Below are 21,661 nucleotides of genomic sequence, written 5' to 3'. Positions count from 1 at the left end.
TCTCTGCATTTCGTCCTGAGGTGACATGTACGCAGCCAATATGGGGATAATTGAAATCCCCCACTATTATTGAGTTTTTTATTTTGATAACCTCTCTAATCTCCCTTAGCATTTCATCGTCACTATCACTGTCCTGGTCAGGTGGTGGATAGAATCATAGAATCATAGAATATCAGGGTTGGAAGGGACCTCAGGAGGTCATCTAGTCCAACCCCCTGCTCAAAGCAGGACCAATCACCAACTAAATCATCCCAGCAAGGGCTTTGTCAAGCCTGACCTTAAAAATATCTAAGGAAGGAGATTCCACCACCTCCCTAGGTAACTCATTCCAGTGTTTCACCACCCTCCTAGTGAAAAAGTTTTTTCTAATATCCAACCTAAACCTCCCCCACTGCAACTTGAGACCATTACTCCTTGTTCTGTCGTAAGCTACCACTGAGATAATAGATCCCAACTCTTATATTCTTATTAGAGCATGGAATTACTATCCATAGAGATTCTATGGAACATGTGGATTCATTTAAGATTTTTATTTCATTTGATTCTACATTTTCTTTCACATATAGTGCCGCCCCCCCCCCCCGCACGACCTGTTCTGTCCTTCTGATATATTTTGTACCCCGGAATGATTGTGTCCCATTGATTGTCCTCACTCCACCAGGTTTCTATGATGCCTATTATATCAATATGCTCCTTTAACACGAGGCACTCTAGTTCACCCATCTTATTATTTAGACTTCTAGTATTTGTGTACAAGAACTTTAAAAACTTGTCACTGTTTATTTGTCTGCATTTTTCTGATGTGTCAAATTCTCTCTGTGAATGTTTCTCGTCTGATCTGGCCCATACTTTATCCTCTTCCATCCTCTCCTCCTGACTAAAACCTAGAGAATGTCTATCAATAGATTCTCCTCTAAGAGAAGTCTTTGTCCGATCCACGTGCGCCTCTGCAGCAATCGGCTTTCCCCCATATCTTAGTTTAAAAACTGCTCTGCAACCTTTTTACTGTTAAGTGTCTTCAGATTTGGACAGATTTAATGTTAAGTGTCTTCTGACTGGACAGAATCAAGATTATTCAATATTTTTCAATATTACCCAATATTTATTATTAATAATATTCAATATTATTTCAATATTACCCAAACTTGTGGAATTTATCTAACTGAGTCTCATTATTGAAGTACTTGAGGTTTATCTATTATTCCCCCTCAGGATGGTATTACAATCAAAGCCTCATTTCCCTTTGCTCACAGTGCTTTTACAGTTTATGATATTTTGTCCCCAGCCGCAGTCTTACAAGTTTCTAGGGAAGTTAAATACTCATTCTCTTATAGAAATATACAATGTTCTTCTGCTATAATAGTTCAAACCCCTTGAAGTTTACAATAATATTATTACAATCCCTGAGGCCATTACCGTGGAACACTGCAGTGTTTTTTCTCACGGGAATCCATGATTGATTATGAAATGCTCAATCATCAGTATTGCCAACCCCAAACAGTCAAAAACCATGAGTCACGCCCCTCCAAAATTATGGGATTGACTTCAAACTCCATAAGATTTTTTTTTAAGTAAGTTATGGGTCTTTTTCTTTGACTGTGGTGTTTGAGTCTTTAGTGTTTCTGTTTTCCAGCTCTTCTTTGCAACAATGAGGGCTAGAAATTTACAAAAACAACGAGGAGTCTGGTGGCACCTTAAAGACTAACAGATTTATTTGGGCATAAGCTTTCATGGGTAAAAAAACCCACTTCTTCAGATGCATGAAGTGAAAATTACAGATGCAGGCATAAATATACCGACACATGAAGAGAAGGGAGTTACCTACCTTACAAGTGGAGAACCAGTGTTGACAAGGCCAATTCAGTCAGGGTGGATGTGACACATTCTTAGGCCCCTTACCTTTCACTGCCTCTGTTTTTTGTCTTTGCTGCCGCCTTTCCCACTTTGCTCTGAACAAAACATATTAGACATGATAAGATGTGTAAAAAGTTTTAATAGCCATCTCAGTATTTAGGTATTCCACACTTTTCTTCACCACCTCTTACTCTGTAACACTACAGGCCCCTTTTACAAGCTCTTAAGAGGTTATAAGTTCATCTTGTAGCAGTAAAACTTTAAGTATTGTAGTCATAAACACTATTGCAGAAAGCTTGTAAGAAACTAAATAGGACAACAGAATTGGGAAACCTTGTTCTCGACAACATGTGCACAACCTTAAACTTGGGCTAGGCTTTACTGATTTGGCTTAAGCCAAAATAAAGCTCTATTGCTTTAAATCCTGTGTCCGCTGCAGACATGCCAAATGCAGAAATTGGGCTTGTTTTTGGCTTAATTGGCTTGTGAGTTGCTTGTTGGCTAGTTTTTGGCTTATTGCTTGTTTGGCTCGTAGCCTGTTGCTTCTTTTTTTGATCGGCTCCTGGCAAGCAGGGGCAAGGGGGGGCAACCAGGGGCATGGGGGGGAGAGAGTCAGGGGTGCACAGCGGGCCCACCACAGTCCCAGACTGCACGCCATGGGGGGATCTAGTCACATAGAGTGTTGGGGTTCTTAGGGATTGGCTTGTTTTAGCCTTGCTTTGAAAAGGGAATAGCTTGATTTTTGGCTTACTGTGAAAGTCGGGTGCTTATTTACTGCATGAAAGTTGGCAGCTGTGGACTTGGCTGGCCTGTGATAGAGGGTGTTTAGTTCTCTTCTGCATTTTTATCAGTCGGACATCAGTCAGAGGTAAGAAATATATTCTGTAACAGTGACTCCAGCTCCTTAATACAGTAGAGTAAAATGAGTAAAACATCTACAGATCTGTTAATAGATCTAGTGGGCATGTTAAAGATAACCTTCTCTGAAGACAGACTATATAATGTGTTTGTGCGTGTGATATCTCTAAACACCCTTTCACAAGAACATAACAAATATGGTTTAATAGGTTTACATAGAAGTACATATAGCAAAGTTTATTTTTCTAATTTGCTGGATCTGACATTTCCCTCTGGCCCATCTACCATATATCCTGAGCCAGATTCTGGTCTCTGCTACACCAATATAAATACAGAGTAACTCCACAAAAGTCAATAAAATGATTGGAATTACACAGATGTAAATAAGTATACATTTTGGACCATATATATTAGAGGAAGGAAGGATGGGTTCGTCGTTAGGACCCTGGGAATGAGCAGAGCGGGATTCTATTCCATGGGGGCTGCAGATTCATCGTGTAACATTGGGCAAATCACTTAATCTCCTTGTTTCTCTGTCTGTAAGAAGGGGATACCCTATCTCACAGGTATTCATTAATGCTTGTGATTTGTGCTCAGGTATTGCAGTGATAAGAGCTATAGAACCATACAAATGTAGGGCTGGAAGGAACTTCAAAAGCTCTTGTAATCCATCCTCCCTGAGCACAGGAAGGATTAAGTATACCTAGACCATCCACATAAGTACTTAGACAAGGGAAGTAGAGAGATTCCCATGGCTCAGAGGAAGTGGGGTTGTTTTTAAATTATCCTGAATACTAAGTTTCTCCTCTTCTTTTAAAAATAGGACGAATGTGCAAACTACATCCGTGTCCTTCACCGGTACAACAGAACACACCTCCTGGCCTGTGGTACAGGGGCTTTTGATCCCCTCTGCACTTTTATCAGAGTCGGACATCCATCAGAGGTAAGAAATATATTCTAGAGCCAGGACACTATTCTGAGCTGTAGCAAACCCCTCCTATGGTTATATATAAGCACACAAATTAAAGCACAGTGGAACACTGAGGTTGTTGAAATGGAGGGATCCCAGGTCACACTGCAGTCTGTGCAAGAGAAGTGACGTTTCCTATATACCACTCCACATGCAAAGACCACTCACAATTGCAGTCCTTGCACTCTTTTAAGTGCAAGGACTGGTCCCTAATAATGTCTCCATAGGTAGCCACCCCTAAAGGAAGAAGTCCTACAGAATTCTAAGAAGTCCTATAGAATTTAATAAGAGTAATAACCTTGCTATAGGTTTCTTTTTTAAACCATCCTCTTGAATTAGAGAATGATCTTTCTATAGGGTAGTTCAAAAACCTGTAGAAAGTTCTCTGTTGTATTTGATAGGGCTTGAGAGCAATTATTATAGAATCATATTGATTTCTATAGAACCCTGTTAAATTCTATAAGACCCTTACATAAAAGTTGGTTGGGGAACTATGAGACCTAGCAGGCCACAGAGGGGAGCACACATTGATTTCTGTGGGACTGCTCATGTGAGTAAAGTGAGCAAGATTTGGTCACCAGACATCACCGTTATTAAGCAGTTACAAAATGACCATTTAATTAAGTAATTGCAGCCAAATGCCTCACTGACAAAGTGTCATCCTGATGTCATGAATGAGTGATGAATTGGTGAGTGATTTCCAGCCTTAGGTAGTTGTGTAAATAGCTAATCTAACTGAAAACACATTTTGGAAAATTACATATAAGCTCACACATTACTGTCATCTTGGAATTTGTTTTAGCTGAATTATATAGCACTTTTTGAGATAAAGGTGTATCAGAGTTTGCATCCTAAGTCTTTCCCGCCCTGGGCATTTATAAACTGAATAATATATGCTTTTTGATGTGCCAGGAGATGCAAGCTCTCATCCCAGGATTGATATTTTTTTTGTTTCTTTTTCAGTGTTTTAGTTTTGATCAAACACAGCTGGTGCACTTAAACATCTTCATGCCTTTTGTAAGATTTCATCTTTCCACAGAATGCTGTGGCTGTACTCTCTGCTGACTTCCAGCCTTTGCTACCACCTTAAAGGCAGTAGCACTGATTCTGATCTCTCTTACACCAGCATATCTTCAAGGAGTTCATTGGAGCTACCCATGGTTTACACTGGTATGAGTGAGGATATAGTCAGGGCTAATGGGATTGCAGAGGGTGTCAGTCGATGCAGAGTTTGATCCTAAGTCTATAATGTCAACATAATTCTCATGCAAGAATAAGGATTTCCTGCAGTCTGCAGGAATCTAGAACCCTGCAATTTCAAGTTTTTTAGCTCAGAGTTAAAATCAGCCTAAGGAATGGATGAGGACTGCTAACTATCCCTTTTATGTAGTATTTTACAGCTGAATTCAGAACATGTTGACCTCAATGGGTTTTGGATCTGGTTCTAAGTATCTGTGTGCAACTTATCTGCAGCTACATGTGGCCCCACTGAGTTGGGTGGTTTGATTTACCCACATGAGGACTGATCCTGCATTCACTGCCCACCTAAATTAACCACTGACCTCAAGCATAGTTTTTGAAATCCCCTAAACCTGAACCGCTCTTTGAGGACCTGGATGCCTTCAACTGGATGCTCAGGGTGTTCAGCATATTGCAGAATTAGGCTCTTGGCCAGCAAGCTCAGTCAAAATCACCAAGTTCCTCTAGGTTTTCATGTGAAAACTTGAACCATGTTTCTTTTTGTGTAAATCCATAAATCACTGAGAAGGAACCGTATCTCAAACTTTCCAGCAAAGCTGGGAGGAGTTTTGAGTATGTGATGAGAAACAAAACCAGCTGAGTTTTATTTTAACCCTCTTTATGAAAGTTCTGCACAGATCTAATCATTCCAAACCTGTTGAGAAGAACTGAAAGGGAAGGGCCCACATTAACAAGCTCACATGGAGCCACCACTCCACAGATCAGCAGCAGTGCTGTGAAAGGAGGCCCTGCTCCTAGAGTCCTGGTTAGTGGGAGGGCTGGGAATAAGCAACCAGGCAAAGCCAGACTCTCAGGGTATGTCTACCCAGCAACATAAGCTTAGGCTAACCCAGGGATCAGCAACCTTTGGCACACAGCCTGTCAGGGAAAGCCGCTGGCGGGGCGGGACAGTTTGTTTACCTGCAGCGTCCGCAGGTTCGGCCAATCGCAGCTACCACTGGCCGTGGTTCGCCATTCCAGGCCAATGGGGGCTGTGGGAAGCAGCGTGGGCTGAGGGATGTGCTGGCCGCTGCTTCCTGCAGCTCCCATTGGCCTGGAGCGGTGAACCGCGGCCAGTGGGAGCTGCGATCGGTCAAACCTGCAGATGCTGCAGGTAAACAAACCATCCCGGCCTGCCAGAAAAATCTCCCTGATGCCCACGTGCCAAAGGTTGCCGATCCCTGGGCTAACCCCCCACCCCCCGCCCCTTGTGCCCACACACCAATTGTGCTAACCTAGGGCTCAGACCTAGGGTCCCAAGACCCTGCACGGCTGGAAGCTCTGAGCCCATCTTAAGCTGGGACCAAGGGTCCAAGCCCTATTATTTTCCTGTGTGCACATGGCCTCAGCTTGACTCGGGTTCCAGCAGTCCTCCAGATGTATCCCAGAGTTCCTGGCAACAGAGGAGCAGCGTTGCAGGCAACCAGTGCCGAGGCCAGAAGCGCCATTACTGCCTGGCCGAGCATGCTCCCTGTTCCTGCTCCTCTCGCTGCAGTGGCAGCTCCAGCTCCTCCTTGCTGCTCCATGGAGCTTGCCCGGAGCAGGGAGCAAAGCTGACAAGCAGGAGTCGGCTCCCAGCCACTGAGATGTTGGGGGTCATCCCTCCCCTGGCCGTGCTGAGCCGGGAGCCCTGCTGCTCCTCCTCCCTGCAAGGCAGCCGCTTGGTCACGCTTCGCTCTCTTGCCCTTGCTCCTGCACTGCCCCTGCCCTCCGTGGGGCTGCATGTGCAGGGGCACCCAGGCTGCCAGCCCCAAAACTTTCCCACAGCCTCCTGTGGCAGCGGCTCTGGCTCCTCCTTGTTGCAGGGACGTTTTAGGACTGGCTCCCACTGGGCTGGCTCACCCTGACAGTGAATGCCGCCCGGGTGCCCCTGCACACACCGCCCCAAGGAGGGTGGTGGGGCGGGGCAGAGAGCAGAGCAGGGACCAAGCAGCTGCCCTGCAGGGATGGGGAACGGGCAGGATGTAGAGGGTCATCCCTCCCCTGGCCATGCTGAGCCAGGAGCTCTGCTGCTTCCTCTCCCTGCTTGGTCCCCACTCCGCTCTCTGGCCCTTGAACCCAGGCCCCCTCTGCCCCCGCCCGGGCTGTGTGTGCAGGGGCAGCTGGGCAGTGTGCACTGTCAGGGCGGTGAGTGGGAACCAGCCCCAAAACCTCCCTGCAGCCTCCCACAGCGGTGGCTCCAGCTCCTCCTTGCTGCTGTGCAGAGCTTGCCCGGAGCAGGGAGCAAAGCTGACAGGCGGGAGGCAACTCCCAGCTGTCAGGATGTTGGGGGTCATCCCTTCCCCAACCGTGCTGAAGCGGGAGTTCTGCCGCTCACCCTCCCTGCAGGGCAACTATTCCACTCTCTGTCTCTTGCTCCTGGGCCCCCGAACCCTCCCTAGGGCTGCATATGTAGAGGCGCCTGGCAGTGTGCATACCCAAAGAGCTCTGATTGGCTAGAGAGCTGGTAGGCAATCCACCCCGACTTCCGGCTGCCAGCTCTGCTGGGATTGGAGAAAGAATTGCATGGGCTGCTGGAGAGCTACATGTGACTGCTGCTAGGACCACAGATGGCCGGGAGTCTGAGCTCCAGGCTCGGGGCAGGAACAACCTGAACACATGGCCCCTTTGAGCTGGCCCTGTGTAACCACACACCTCCTGGGTGTGGTGTTCTGTCCCATGTAGTGGCACCGAGACCACTTCGAGAGAGAGGTCAAATGAATCTGCTCCACAGCCTTAGCTAAGAGCCAGTGGGTTTTAGCTCATGCAGTAGAGGCTCATGCGCTAAGCTCCAGAAGTCCCAGGTTCAATCCTGCCTGCTGACGACTGGGGTCTGTCGGTGTTACACCTGCATATGAGAACTAGCCAGAGCCCAAAGGCAAGCAGGGCCCTTATCGGCAACTGAGGGACTGATGCCGGGGGACGCCGGGACTGTTTGTTGCTGATCAAGGTGACTACTGCTGATCAAGTTGAGTGTTTGTTATGGATGACAGTGTTGGCGGGATTTCTGGGTGAATTCCTGCCTTCCCAAAGGCTGTTATAGGGGTCTCAATCCGAAGGCAAGCAGGGGGAGTTTGGAACTGAGTCCCAATAAGAGAAGCCCGCACCACACTTGAAAGGGGCAGATTAATTTAGCATCTTTATTACATATAAATTGAACCACAGAGAGCAAGCTTAGCTATTAATATCCTTTCACCCATAGGGGAGAAAAAGCTTAGAAATGAAGTTACAAGTGCTTTTCTTTTCATTTCCATATGCTGTCCAAACACTTCAGACTGTTTGCCAAAATGACTCAAGCTCTGCTATAAACAATCAGTGTTTATATTTCAGATTGTAACCGTAATTCCAAGCAAAAAATAAAAAGAATTATTGAATGTTTTCTGTGGTTGGAGTCAAAGAAACTGAAAAAGCACTGCTGTTTCCTAGTGTAACTGTTGGGTGGGCTAGAGTTTACAACATCACCCTTCTCCTAGTGCCGAAGAACAGCTCCTGTATAAAAGCACAAGGAGACCCAGAATCAGGGCTGTCCTACGCAAGTTATCTAAGGGGGAATATTAAGGGATGGGGGCAGGGAAGGTGGGGGCTCCTGAGGGGAGATATTGAGGGAAGGGGAAGGGGAAGGCGGTTCCCAGCCGGTGCTGCTGATATCAGTGTGTGGAGGGAGCCCAGCCACCACCCCCTGCCTGGCGCTGCCCTTCCCTCTGCCACCCGCCCGGCGTGGCTTCTGCCGGGACTTGGGGCTTCCCTCCACCGCCCACTTGCCCGGCACGACTTCTGACGCAGCTCGAGGCTTCCCTTCGCCGCCTGCCCGCACACATGGGGTGGGGGTGATGGAAGCTCTGGCCAGGGGCCCCTGCCACGCACCCAGCTTTGAGCTGAGATTCTGCTCTCCAGTGCGCACGGCTCCCTCCCAGCACCCACAGCCCCACGCCAGCTCCTACCTTGTTCAGGGGGCGGAGAGAAGCCCTCCGGCCAGTGGGTGGGCTGAAGGGAGTGAGCAGTGGATGAGGGTGAGGGGCCAGGGGGCTTCTTCCACTTCCCACCTTTCTTTAAAAATTTCCCACCCATGCTGCAGATTGGTTGTCCTGATTCACTCTGCACATGTGCAGCGAGGAAGATGCCGGGTGCAAACTGCACACAACCACGGCCAGCCTGCCTATGGGTAGGGACAGCGGAGTCAGAGCACAGCACAAGCTGAACAGCCCGGGCCCTGCAGCCCGGTGGTGCACCAAATTTTCAGGTGCCCCATGCAGCCCGTATGCTGCGTATGATTTTCAGCAAGGATTGCACAGGGTCAACCTCCCCACAATTAAGTCCGAAAAGAACAAAAGGAAATAACGTAATTCTTAAATTTCAGTTTTATAAAATCTTATGATAAATAACAAATGTCTTTAACATAACACAGTTACTTTATAATCTGCATACATTATCTTCACAGTTATAAACAAAGAAAGAAAGAAAGAAAACAAATCTAAACAGGTCAGTCTCCACAGAAACTTAGTGAGAAGGAGCTCATGAGTTTCAAAAGCTAAGTCTCATTTACAGCCTTTGTTTAGATGTTGGTGACCAATCTGCTGAGTCAAAAGCATTGCAACCCCATCTTCCCTCCACTTGCTTGTAGAAATCTTCAGCTGAAATCCATGCAGACTCTTCCTCCTCCTCTGTTGAGTTCACACAGTTAGCTAGTCAGCTAACTAATTAACTAACCACCACTCAGTTAAGTATATAGATTTTAAAAGTCCTGCTGCAAAATGCTTCAGAGTTAGGGGAAAACAGCCTGCTTTCTGCTTCTATGGCTCAGCTTCTCGCAGCCCACTCAACCACATGGCCTTTTGTAAAGCAACTGCCCTCACTAGCTGCCCTCATGAAGTTCAGCGACAGGGAACCTATTGAGCATGCCCAAAACTACCACACCCAATTTGAGAAATTTCTGGGTGTGGAGTGCTAATTGTGTGTCTGTGCGTCTAGCAACAAGGAGTCAGACACAACTCACTCCTGTTTCCTTCCTCCCCCTCTGCTTCTCCATACAGTAGAACCTCAGAGTTACAAACACCTCAGGAATGAAGGTTGTTCGTAACTCTGACCAAAACGTTGTGGTTGTTCCTTCAAAAGTTTAAAACTTAACATTGACTTACCACAGTTTTCAAACTTTACTATGCAGAAGAAAATTGCTGCTTTCCCCCTTTTTTTCAGTAGTTTACATTTAACACAGTACTGTATTGTATTTGCTTTTGTTTGGTTTTGGTTTTTTGTTTCTGTTGCTTTCTGATTTTGTACTTCTGGTTCCAAATGATATGTGTTGTAGACTCGTCAGTTTGTAACTCTTAGGTTCTACTGTAGATCTCTTAAAGAGATATCTCTCTAGTAGGCACATTGGTTATGCTACAAAATTGAAATTAGCTTTTCTAATTATTTGAAACACAATGGGGGGGGATATTTACATTAGTGTAAGAAACATTGTTCACATTGCATATATTATTCTTGTTTTGAAAGTTTGGTTTTAGTTAGGAATGTGACTACAAAAATAACATCCATATTTATTCTCTCTCAATTACTCAATGTCACATTTTCTCAGTTTACCAGGCAGAAAAAGATGATTTTTTTCTAACTCCTTACCTTACAGTCTCAATTTAGGAGCTGCAACATTCAGCTGGTTTTTTTCTGCGTCTTACATCAGCACCAATGATTAAGATTTTTCAGTCAAAATTTAGCTGACAGTTTTGCTCATGATGACTGAGGCTGTGCTCACGATGACTGAGGCCTCACACATTGACTCCATGATAGGAACAGTAGCAAAATTGATGGATATTTTTGTTTAATCTTTAAATTAAGCAATCGGCTCACATAAACATAAACAGCAGACCTAGAGCCAAGTTCTACAAAGTTTACTCCCAGAAGTTACTCACCTGCATGAGATTTTGTGGAATCAGGCCTGTGTTGAGAAAGGAGGCATTACTTTGATGTCATCAATGTTCTGACTAGAACCACACAGTAAGGAACTATTTTCAAGGACCCATTCCTACCCTGAAGACAATGATAGTGAGGGTTCTGAGCTCCTAAGAAGTTAAGGCCCTAAGTTAAGGTCATGTGAATCACAGAGAATCACTGTCTTCTAACACTGAGCAGGGAACTTCATTAGAAAGAGGAAAATGGTGTTGTTTCTAAAACCATTCTGTATACCTCTCATTACCTCATTGCTTCTCTTGCAAACCTTTCCCAGCCCCTCCTGCTCAGCACTTCCTGCTACAGATGCAAAAAATCAGTGACCATCTCCTCAGCAGACCTGTTTAGGAAAAAATAAACAATCAGCTGATAAAAACAGAAAACAAAATAAACAAAAAATAAGAAAAGAGGTGTTCATGACAATAAGCACAGCTCATAATCCTTCACTGTTGCACCGCTGTCACCTTATTCGTCCATCCCTCCTTCTTTCCCCTTGTTTATTGTCCCTTGCTGTGATATGCCAAATTTTGGTCCTAAAGTTACACCGGTTGAAGCCATGGGAATTTTGCCAATGAACTCAAGAGAGGCGAAATAAAGTCCCAAGGATGCATGGCCACATTCTGATCCAGCTAGTGTAAATCTGCGTAGCTCAGTGCAGTTACCCCAGTGTCCTCCAGCTGAGGATCTGGCCCTCAGTCTCAAAAGGTGTTGAGTGCCATACCTATGCTATGGTAGAAATAATACATTATTGAAGAGGCTAGGTTGTTATCTTACTGTTCAGCCTGAGTAAGGAGTAACTGCACTGCCCAAGAAGCAGGGTGGGGACCAAATTATCGCTCTAAAAGTCGCAAGTTGAACCCAGCATATTGCTTTCCTCTTTGGGAATGCACCAGCCTGGTACCTGGAATAGCTTTCTTCCCTCCTCCAATCCCCTGTCTCTGCTTACCTGTGTGGGAGAAAGAGTACCAGCCCACTGGCAACTGCTCTCCCCATTGCATAGGGTCTGGCAAAGAAAATAGCAGGAGAGCATGGTGACTTCTTTTACCTTTCAGCTGGCTCAGACCCAGGCTCACGAGTAAGCCCAATGACCAGACTATGTTCTCTGTATTTTTATTATCTCCTTATTATTACTAGGAACATTTGTATGAAATCAGGGTCTGTGTTTCTTAAAAAATTCATCTATTCCTTCTGCTTATTTCCTACTGTTGTGTCTTACACACACACACACACCCCATAAATCACCCATCGCATCACCACGATAGACTCAGCCATTGAGTCAACTGCACTCCCCAAACTGAACTTCTCAACTTAACTTTGCATAATCCTTAAGCTACGGGATTTGAACTGTCCTTTTATTTGTGAATATTTGCATATTCTCTGAGGGCAAAAAGTACACAAACACTCAACAGGAATTTCTGAGCTATAAGAGAATTTAACACCCTGATTACGTGCAACTGAAGCGTCCAATAACAGCAAGGCAGTTGGATACGCCTTGGAATGTAACATTTAGCTGCAACCTTTGCACTCAGCAATTACAGAGAATGTTAGCCAGCCCAGTCGTTTTTCAAAGATCCATGGAAGTTTCCACTGAATGCATCCAATGAAGTGAGCTGTAGCTCACGAAAGCTTATGCTTAAATTTGTTAGTCTCTAAGGTGCCACAAGTCCTCCTTTTCTTTTTGCGGATACAGACTAACACGGCTGCTACTCTGAAATATGTAATCATAGAATCATAGACTTTAAGGTCAGAAGGGACCAGTGTGATCGTCTAGTCTGACCTCCTGCACAACGCAGGCCACAGAATCTCACCCACCAACTCCTGTCACAAATCCCTAACCTATGTCTGAGCTACTGAAGTCCTCAAATCGTGGTTTAAAGACTTCAGGGTGCAGAGAATCCTCCAGCAAGTGACCAATGCCCCACGCTGCAGAGGAAGGCAAAAAAAACCCAGGGCCTTTGCCAATCTGCCCTTGAGGAAGATTCCTTCCTGACCCCAAATATGGCGATCGGCTAGAACCTGAGAATGTGGGCAAGACTCACCAGCCAGACACCCAGGAAAGAATTCTCTAACCCAGGAAAGATAATAATTGCAAGATGCTTTGGAATCCTTCAGGAGGAAATCTACAGTGACGTTATACATATGTTCTAGTGTTTCTTTCATCAAAGTTTTGTGAATTTTATAAAAATAGTATATCATGATACTGCTATGTTGGTTTTAATATAAAATAATTATCTTTAAACACACTGAAACATATTAGGTAATAGGCAACATTTATTAGACTCTGTCTCTAGCTTGGGTTATACCGTCAAAGTCAAACCAATTGTGTTTATTTCTAAATCAAATTAATTATAAATTCAAGGACAAGCCATATTCCCAGTTCAAAGATGAAATACATAACAGATGAATGTAGTGATCTAATTATAATATTGGTTTAATTGCCAGTGCTTTATAATTCCAGGCTGCTTAGCAAAGCTGGTACCAGCAATTACCTTTTCAAAAACATAGAATTACATTCATTAATAGGAACATACAGCTTTATTTCCTTTTTAGAATATCTTTATTACTTTGGCTCTGATGCATGTTGGTTTCCCAAATATAAATGTTTAGACAAATTGCCTTAAAATTAACTGCTTTTTTAAAAACAAATTACTGGATTAGGAAAAGAAAAGTTAGAATACTGATTTAGCTGTCCCTTTCAAGAGATACAATGGATGAGATGATGTCTGCAAAGGAAGATCCGACTCACTCTCTTCCAACAAATATGTTACATAATAAGAAAGCTAATTATTTCAGACTTTGCTAAACACTTCAAAAGGGACTAACAAGTCAAAGAAGATTTGTACTTGGCTGCTGGAGAGAAAAGAACAGGAATCCATTGTGCCTAAAATCAATTCTTTCCTTCCAAGGAAAGAGCAATCAGAGAAATCCCCTGCTCCTCTAGGGTTCTGTGAAAAGTTGAACAGGCATACCTACCAGACACCACTCTCCAATAATTAGCCTGGGAGAAGCCCTCAATACCAAGTTCAAAAGGTGAGGGAAGGAGAAGAAAATTTCCTTGGATGTCATCTCCCTATACACCAGCATCCCATATAATTATGTCATAGGTGCCTGCCTCAATTATCTACAAGACAATGGACAACACTCAGATATCCAACCCAAACACATTGCCAAACTCATCCGTTTCATCCTCACCTATAACAATTTTATATTCAACAACAAACGTTTTGTCCAAACCCTGGGTTCTAGGATGTCTCTCCAATATTCCAACCTCTTCATGGGCCACCTTGAGGAAGAATTTCTGGACAAATACACTACAAAGCCAATGATATACCTGAGATACATTAATGATATTTTCATCTTTGTGGACAGATGACCTAAACTGCTTCATAGATTTCCACCACAACTTCAACAACCACTGCCCATCCATCAAATTCTCTGTAGAACACTCCCATAGCAGTATCGACTTCCTGGACACCATGATCAACTTCAGCAATGGAACTCTACAGACAGCTACCTACAAGAAACCCACGGATCACCACACTTACCTTCACAGATCCAGTAACCAAGAAATCTGTTATCTACAGCCAGGAACCCAGATACCACAGAATATGCTCTGAGGAGAAAGTCCAGGATACATACCTTAACAGACTTTAAACCACCTGTATCAAACAAGGGTATTCCACCAGAGAAGTAGATTGCGTCATGGAACAGTGCACCCAAGTACCCTGAAAGAACCTGCTTCAATATAGAACTAAAAAACCTCCAACCACACACCCTTAGTTGTCATCTACCACCCCACACTGGAACCCATACAGGGTATCATTAAACAATTACAATCCATACTCGATGGGGACCACATTCTGAATAAATCTTTCCCACACACCCTTTTCTGCATTCAAGCCTTCTGCTTTCGGATGCCTCCAAGCTCATCATCCGAAACCAGCTCCCCACAGACCAGGACCCACCAACTCAAAGTGGCACCAGAACCTGCCATAACAACAGATGCAAAACCTGCAGACATATCTTCACAGCTAGGATGATCAGCACCCTCCACAGTACACCTTTCACAATCCATAGGTCCTATTCATGCCTATCACAACATATGTCATGTCTCATCCTGTGCACTAAATGCCCCAATAACAACTCTGTGGGTGAAAGTAGACAATCACTACACTCCCGAATGAACTCGCACAGAAAAATGATAAAAGACAAAAACACCATACCACCCACAGATGAACAACCACTCCATATATATATGCAGAATATTTTAGGTTCATTGGTATGAGCTCATAATTTGATTAGGGGATAACCTAATAATTTGGTTAAGGGAAAGTGAAACAGTGATTTTTGATCCTCATAAGTGGTCTTTTCACAGGACCAGCAAATGTGGGGAGGGCGGAAGAGGTTTTGCATTGTTCCACGACACCTCTACTGGCTTATTGAATAAGTAGCATAGATGTGCCCAGATTGGCCTCCCTACCTGTTGTCCTTGGTCGGAATATATGTATTCATTTTTATTTTAAATCTGTCCATTGCCATATAGGGGTGTAGTAAATTACTAAGGCAACATATGATCACCAGCGTGAGGGGAAATACAGAAGGGAAAACAATCTGGGCCATAATCTTACTCTCAGACCCTTTACATTATATACTTATAGCCACAGTGAGAGGCAGCCAACATCTGGAGCAGAGAGCATCAGCCAGACAAACAGCTGGGTGTCAAAGCATGTAGGGAGAATGGAAATTATGGTAAGGGACAATGGGTTAAACCCTTTGTGGCATTTTCTGTAAGAAAAATCTTTTATGTCTCCACTGAGCAGACAGAACCTCACTTTTAAATGCCTCCCGTAAAAGAGCCCCAACACAGTAAACTACACAGAACTGCATGTATCAGCCTCAGAGGACTGAAAGGCTAAGTACTTCCTTCCAGGGTATGAACTGTGGTTCTAGGGAGTCTACAGTAGGTACTTCAAATCTGATGCATAGGTTACTAAGCCATTGCCTCTACAATTAGCCTTGAGGGACTCTACATGTCAGATTTCTAGGGGAGGAAGAACCATTCCAAATTATGAATCTTTGGAGCCTGTTGGAAAGGAACGAGCATTACATAAGCAAGAAATGTGGGTGGGCTCAGGAGAGGAATGGGGTTGGTGAAGCTAGGTGGGAGTCTCTCTGAATGTGTATTTGCCCACTTTTGCTCCATATTTCACCTAATGTTTTCACTGGATTTCTTTCTCTGTTCTCTCTTTTTCCTTTGTTCACATTTTCTCCTAAGTGGAGCATGAACACAATAACATTCAACCATGCACTGTGCTTTTGAGCCAACATTGTTAGCATGGTTTCAGAATTAGGCAAAACGAGTTCACCTCTTCCCTTTGGAACGAACTGAATTGATCTGATGTGTGAGTCGTGAAAGCATGTTTAAAACATGTGTCAGTTTTAATGTTAAATGGATTGTCTTTGCCTTCCTGATCAGTATTTCACATTGTTGTCATCATCCTTTCAACTTGATCTATTCATTTAAAAAAAATAAAATTGTATCAATATTCATTTTTATTATTCAGATAGCATTTCTGACATATCATTTTGCAATGTAAACAAACATAGCTCTGCTCAGTTATTTCTTCTGTATACCTTTTTCCTCATACCTCATCTCCACTCTCAACATGCAGGGGATTAAGGAGCTGGAACATCTGGTTTCACTGATCAAACAGAAGTGGGTGGTGGTCAGCCCTTCACTAGATAGAATGTGTGACAAATTCTTACCCTGAAAATATTTGCTCAGAGACACAGCGTCTCTCTCTCGTTGCCTGGATAAGGAGCCAGCCAGTCAGAAAGCCATCAATTAAGGCTCTGAGTGTTTATCAAGCAAATTCAGTTATGGACTCAAATTTGCAGCTGTAGCTCACGAAAGCATATGCTCAAATAAATTTGTTAGTCTCTAAGGTGACACAAGTACTCCTTTTCTTTTTGCGAATACAGACTAACATGGCTGCTACTCTGAAACCACTAAATACTATGAATTGTTTATTATCTCCAGTCATTCCCATCCACAGTACATGTAAACCTAGTCATTAAATTTATGGATGTTTTAATCTGATGTCATGAGTTCATGTATGTAAAGTGATACCAGGTAAGCATCATCATTGTGCATTGTTTAAATTCGGCCACGTTCTAAGTTTAAAGTTAATCAATCCGTTTAGGTGAGGAGTATGAATTGATCGGCCGTATGTACTCAATTTTCTATCACATTAGGTTTACCCTTTGCATGATTAAAGACGGGTGGTCAGAAGGGGACAAACCAATACAGAGAAACAATGTTGCTTTCAAAAAGAGTAAGGAAGATTCCACCTGTGTTGTAATTTGACAGACATAAGTAAAACACTCTACAATGTACAGAATTTATTATATGTATGGCTGGATTCTGCCACCATCACTTAAGATGAATAGTGCCTTTCCCTGAGAGGACTCGCATTAAAATCAATGGGATAGGTTGTGGAGTAAAGTTGGTACACAACAGACATAAGAGTGGCAGAATCTCAGCTGTAATAATTAAAAACAGCAAGTATGGAAGCATCATTGATTTTAGGTGATCTTTTTGCAATTTTATAAAGTACCTCTTTTTCCCCACAGAAGTTATCAATCTTCAAGTGTATAAGCTCCTCATTCTGCTCATATTCATTCAGCAGCCACTGGTTCAAAAGATCGACTAGACCATTTTAATCCTGAGTGCTCCTGGAAAATTACTTTTCATTTCACACAAACGGACCTTCCCCCTCCCCCGCCCAACCCTATGTCCATGGTTTGTTACCTTTCTCCAGATATAGCACCTGCTTCAGATGCAGCCCTCAGTAACAAGAACAAGAGTGATGGGGCTCTGAGATTCTCATCCTCTGCAACCATCGCACTTAAAATGTGATTTTGTTTGGTGGAAATGGTTCATGTTATCGGAGGGTCTCATCTTGGGAGCTTTGTCATTGACTTCAGTGGAAACAGGAATGGATACTTTGGTCACTTAGATTGACATTCTCTCTTATGTAGAGGACCCACACAAGGCCTATACCTGAAGTCCCACTTAAGCTCTAAAAGCAGGCTCTAAAAGTGATGCAATAGGGCCTTGTGCTGGACCTCCGCCCCTGGCAAATTTCAACCTTAGAACTTATTTCCAATAATACTGTGGTAATTATGTTCCAGTTATTGATCTCGTTTGATAGCCCTCTCCCGGTTCACCTGATGCCATTGTTCTTTCTATGGACTCAAGTTGTGTTTTCCTATATTTCTTTTGCTGTTGGTTATTTTCTGTGTGATAGCAGAGCCCTCCAAGGAGGCTACTCAAGCTTAATGAGTGAAGTAGTTTCTGCAGCCCTCACATCTCACCTCACAAAGGGGAAATTATTGGAGGATCCATGTGACATTAGATCCACTCCACATCCTTTCTCCAGACTTACCCACTTCTGAGTGCCCCCTGTGTGTTGCTGCAACTCCAAAGGGAGCCCTCAGATGTCTGGGTCCTGCTCCATGGAGCAGATTTGCACTTCCCCTTCAAATTCTTCCCCTCCTTGTGTAACCACTGATTACTGTGTATTTAGTTTTCCTCATCAAGGCCTGGTCCACAGAAGATATGAGTCTGTTACAGCTAGAGAACCTGGCTCTGTAGCTCAAGCTGTAAAGACCTTTTAGCTCTGGAGGTCTCCTGTATTGGCCAAAATAGCAGCCATCCCATTTGTGCTCTTTAAGTGCACAGTTTCCATTACCAGGGCCCCTCCACACCCTTGCTCACTACAGAGGATATGTACAGCTATTGGCCACACCCGTGTCCCTCCTAAAGTCTAGCCTGGAGCCACCACTATGTAATGAACGGCTTTGAAATCCTCAAATGATGTCTGTGCTCTCTCTGTGTGTAATTGTTACTATTGCCATAGTTTTCCACATTTATTAAATCATAGAGCGTTTTTTCCAGCTACTTTAGGGCACACATTTCGGCAGAAGTCATGCATTTCTAATCCTTTAGCAAAGCCAGCCAGCAGCCTGACTCAGTTCCAGATTTTAAACATGTTTTTACATTGGAGCCCAATATGTCTTCACAATTTAAATATAGAATAAAATGCATGGACCTGAAAATTACACCTGAGTTTTCAGGGAGGATTTAATGTCTATAATATTTAATGCACTCTCATTGATCTTTTCACTGTCACTGAATAGCAAAGATGATTGAAAACAGATCTCAGAAACAAATACTAGCCCCAAAATAATCTTCATCATGCTGGATAGAGGAGGAATAGAAAATTTCAGCTAGCTTTATGTGGACTTTACGTCTTATTCTAAATCTATCTCTGCTCTGAGAAAATAAAGTTAGATGAACATGGAAGGTAGGATTTTCCAAAGTGCTCAGCATTGGGCCAACTTTGCAGCCAGTGAAGTTCATGGTAAATCTCCCACTGCTCTCAGTGGGAGTAGAGTTTGGCCAGCGTTTAGCTGTTTTGAAACATAATATGTTTAGAGCTAATATTCTTTGGGCATTTTCTATAGGAAGCCATGATTTATAAGGAATGCTCTTATTAAGTTACCGAGAAGTAATTAACAGCAGTTCAGAGAGTCAGTACAAGTCGTAATTAGCACTTAGGTGGTGCACAGGCCTCTTCATAGGGATTAATTTCACCAGAAGTGTTTTCCTATTACCCCAAGTCTTCTTTAAATCGGAAGCATTAAAGTGGATGCTGGAAAGCAGAAAAATGGGGCCCAAGACCTTAAACAAGAACAAGAGAGAGAGCTTGGCAACACAATGAGGCTAGTAGCAGAAGAAGAGTTCTTGGACCCACACCTGCCTTAACAGAATGATTTCCTTTTATTGTAGATGGGAAGTAAATTTACTGTCGAACAAATAAGTCAGGGCTTGGGGAGTTGTGTGGCCTCTGACCTCATCATCTCCAGAGGTTCTTTCTTGCTGACTGGAGCTCTGCAGAGAGCATTACAGCAGAACAAGTTAAAAATTACTTAGACAAGTTAGATGTCTTCGTCACCAGAGCCTGATGAATATTCAAGGAGCTGACTGAGCAGATATCTGAGCCATTAGCGATTATCTTTGAAAAGTCATGGAAGACGGGAGAGATTCCAGAAGATTGGAAAAGGGCAAATATAGTGCCAATCTATAAAAAAGGGAAATAAGGACAACCCAGGGAATTACAGAAGAGTTAGCTTAACTTCTGTACCTGGACAGATAATGGAGAAAATAATTAAGCAATCAGTATGCAAACATCTAGAAGATAATAAGGTGATACGTAACAGTCAGCATGGATTTGTCAAGAACAAATTGTGTCAAACCAACCTGATAGATTTCTTTGACAGGGTAACAAGCCTTGTGGATGGGGGGAAGCACTAGACGTGGTATATTTTGACTTTAGTCAAGCTTTTGATACTGTCTCGCATGACCTTCACAAACAAACTAGGGAAGTGCAGCCTAGATGGAGTTACTGTAAGGTGGGTGCAAAACTGGTTGAAATCCGTTCGCAGAGAGTAGTTATAAGTGGTTCATAGTCATGCTGGAAGGGCATAATTAGTGGGCTCCGCAGGGAACAGTTCTGGGCCCGGTTCTATTCAATATCTTCATCAATGATTTAGATAATGGTATAGAGAGTACACTTATAAAGTTTGCAGAAAACACCAAGCTGGGAGGGGTTGCAAGTGCTTTGGAGGATAGGATTAAAATTCAAAATGATCTGGACAAATTGGAGAAATGGTCTAAAGTAAATAGGATGAAATTCAATAAGGGCAAATGCAAAGTACTCTATTTAGGAAGGAACAATCAGTTGCACACATACAAAATGGAAATGACAGCCTAGGAAGGAGTACTGCGGAAAGGGATCTGGGGGTCATAGTGGACCATAAGCTAAATATGAGTCAACAGTGTAACAATGTTGGAAAAATAGCAAACATCCTTCTGGGATGTATTAGCAGGAGTGTTGTAAGCAAGACACGAGAAGTAATTCTTTCGCTCTATTCCATGCTGATTAGGCCTCAACCAGAGTATTGCGTCCAGTTCTTGGCACCACATTTCAGGAAAGATGTGGACAAACTGGAGAAAGTCCAGAGAAGAACAACAAAAACCATAAAAGGTCTAGAAAACATGACCTATGAGGGAAGATGGGAAAAATGAGTTTCTTTAGTCTGGGAAAGAGAAGACTGAGAGGGGATATGATAACAGTTTGCAAGTACATAAAAGGTTTTTACAAGGAGGAGGGGAAAATTGTTCTTCTTAACCTCTGAGGATAGGACAAGAAGCTATGTGCTTAAATTGCAGCAAGGGAGGTTTATGTTGAACATTAGGAAAAACTTCCTGTCAGGGTGGTTAAGCACTGGACTAAATTGCCTAGGGAGGTTGTGAAATCGCCATCATTGGAGATTTTTAAGAAAAACACCTGTCAGGAAAGGTCTCGATAATACATAGTCCTACCATGAGTGCAGGGGACTGGACTAGATGATCTCTTGAGGTCCCTTCCAGTCCTATGATTCTATGGAAGTTTCTTGCCATAAGTTAGATGGTGAATTCACATTGTTATCTGCTTGGGTGGCAGTAAAAATAATTCTGAATTTCAGAACTTGCCATTCCATTGACACCTGGCAAAGGCGGTCAGCAGGGTATTTCCCCCCCTCAATAAGAGGATGATATATTTTGAAACTAGAACATTTCTGCTACTAAAACTATTGAGGCTTTCCATGTATCTAGGTGTACATAAGGTTGCTCAACACCATGCTGTCTGAGCACTTGCATTGATTGCTACATTTTAGGTTATCATTTTGCTCAAGTGAGTAGTAATTCTG

General features: G+C 43.4%; 1 protein-coding gene across 1 annotated transcript in view; it reads left to right on the top strand.

Annotated features, from left to right (window-relative positions):
• Window positions 1-21,661, top strand: part of SEMA3E (semaphorin 3E) — a 269,325-nt gene that overhangs the window by 183,777 nt on the left and 63,887 nt on the right. The window contains exon 5 of the mRNA XM_074942565.1: window positions 3,536-3,655. Within this exon, the coding sequence (XP_074798666.1) occupies window positions 3,536-3,655 (120 nt within the window). The remainder of the gene's footprint in view (window positions 1-3,535; window positions 3,656-21,661) is intronic.

Source organism: Natator depressus, chromosome 1 (assembly GCF_965152275.1).
Source record: "Natator depressus isolate rNatDep1 chromosome 1, rNatDep2.hap1, whole genome shotgun sequence".
Classification (NCBI taxonomy): Eukaryota; Metazoa; Chordata; order Testudines; family Cheloniidae; genus Natator; species Natator depressus.
Note: the sequence above shows the minus strand (reverse complement) of the source record. Positions and strands in the feature narration are given on the sequence as shown.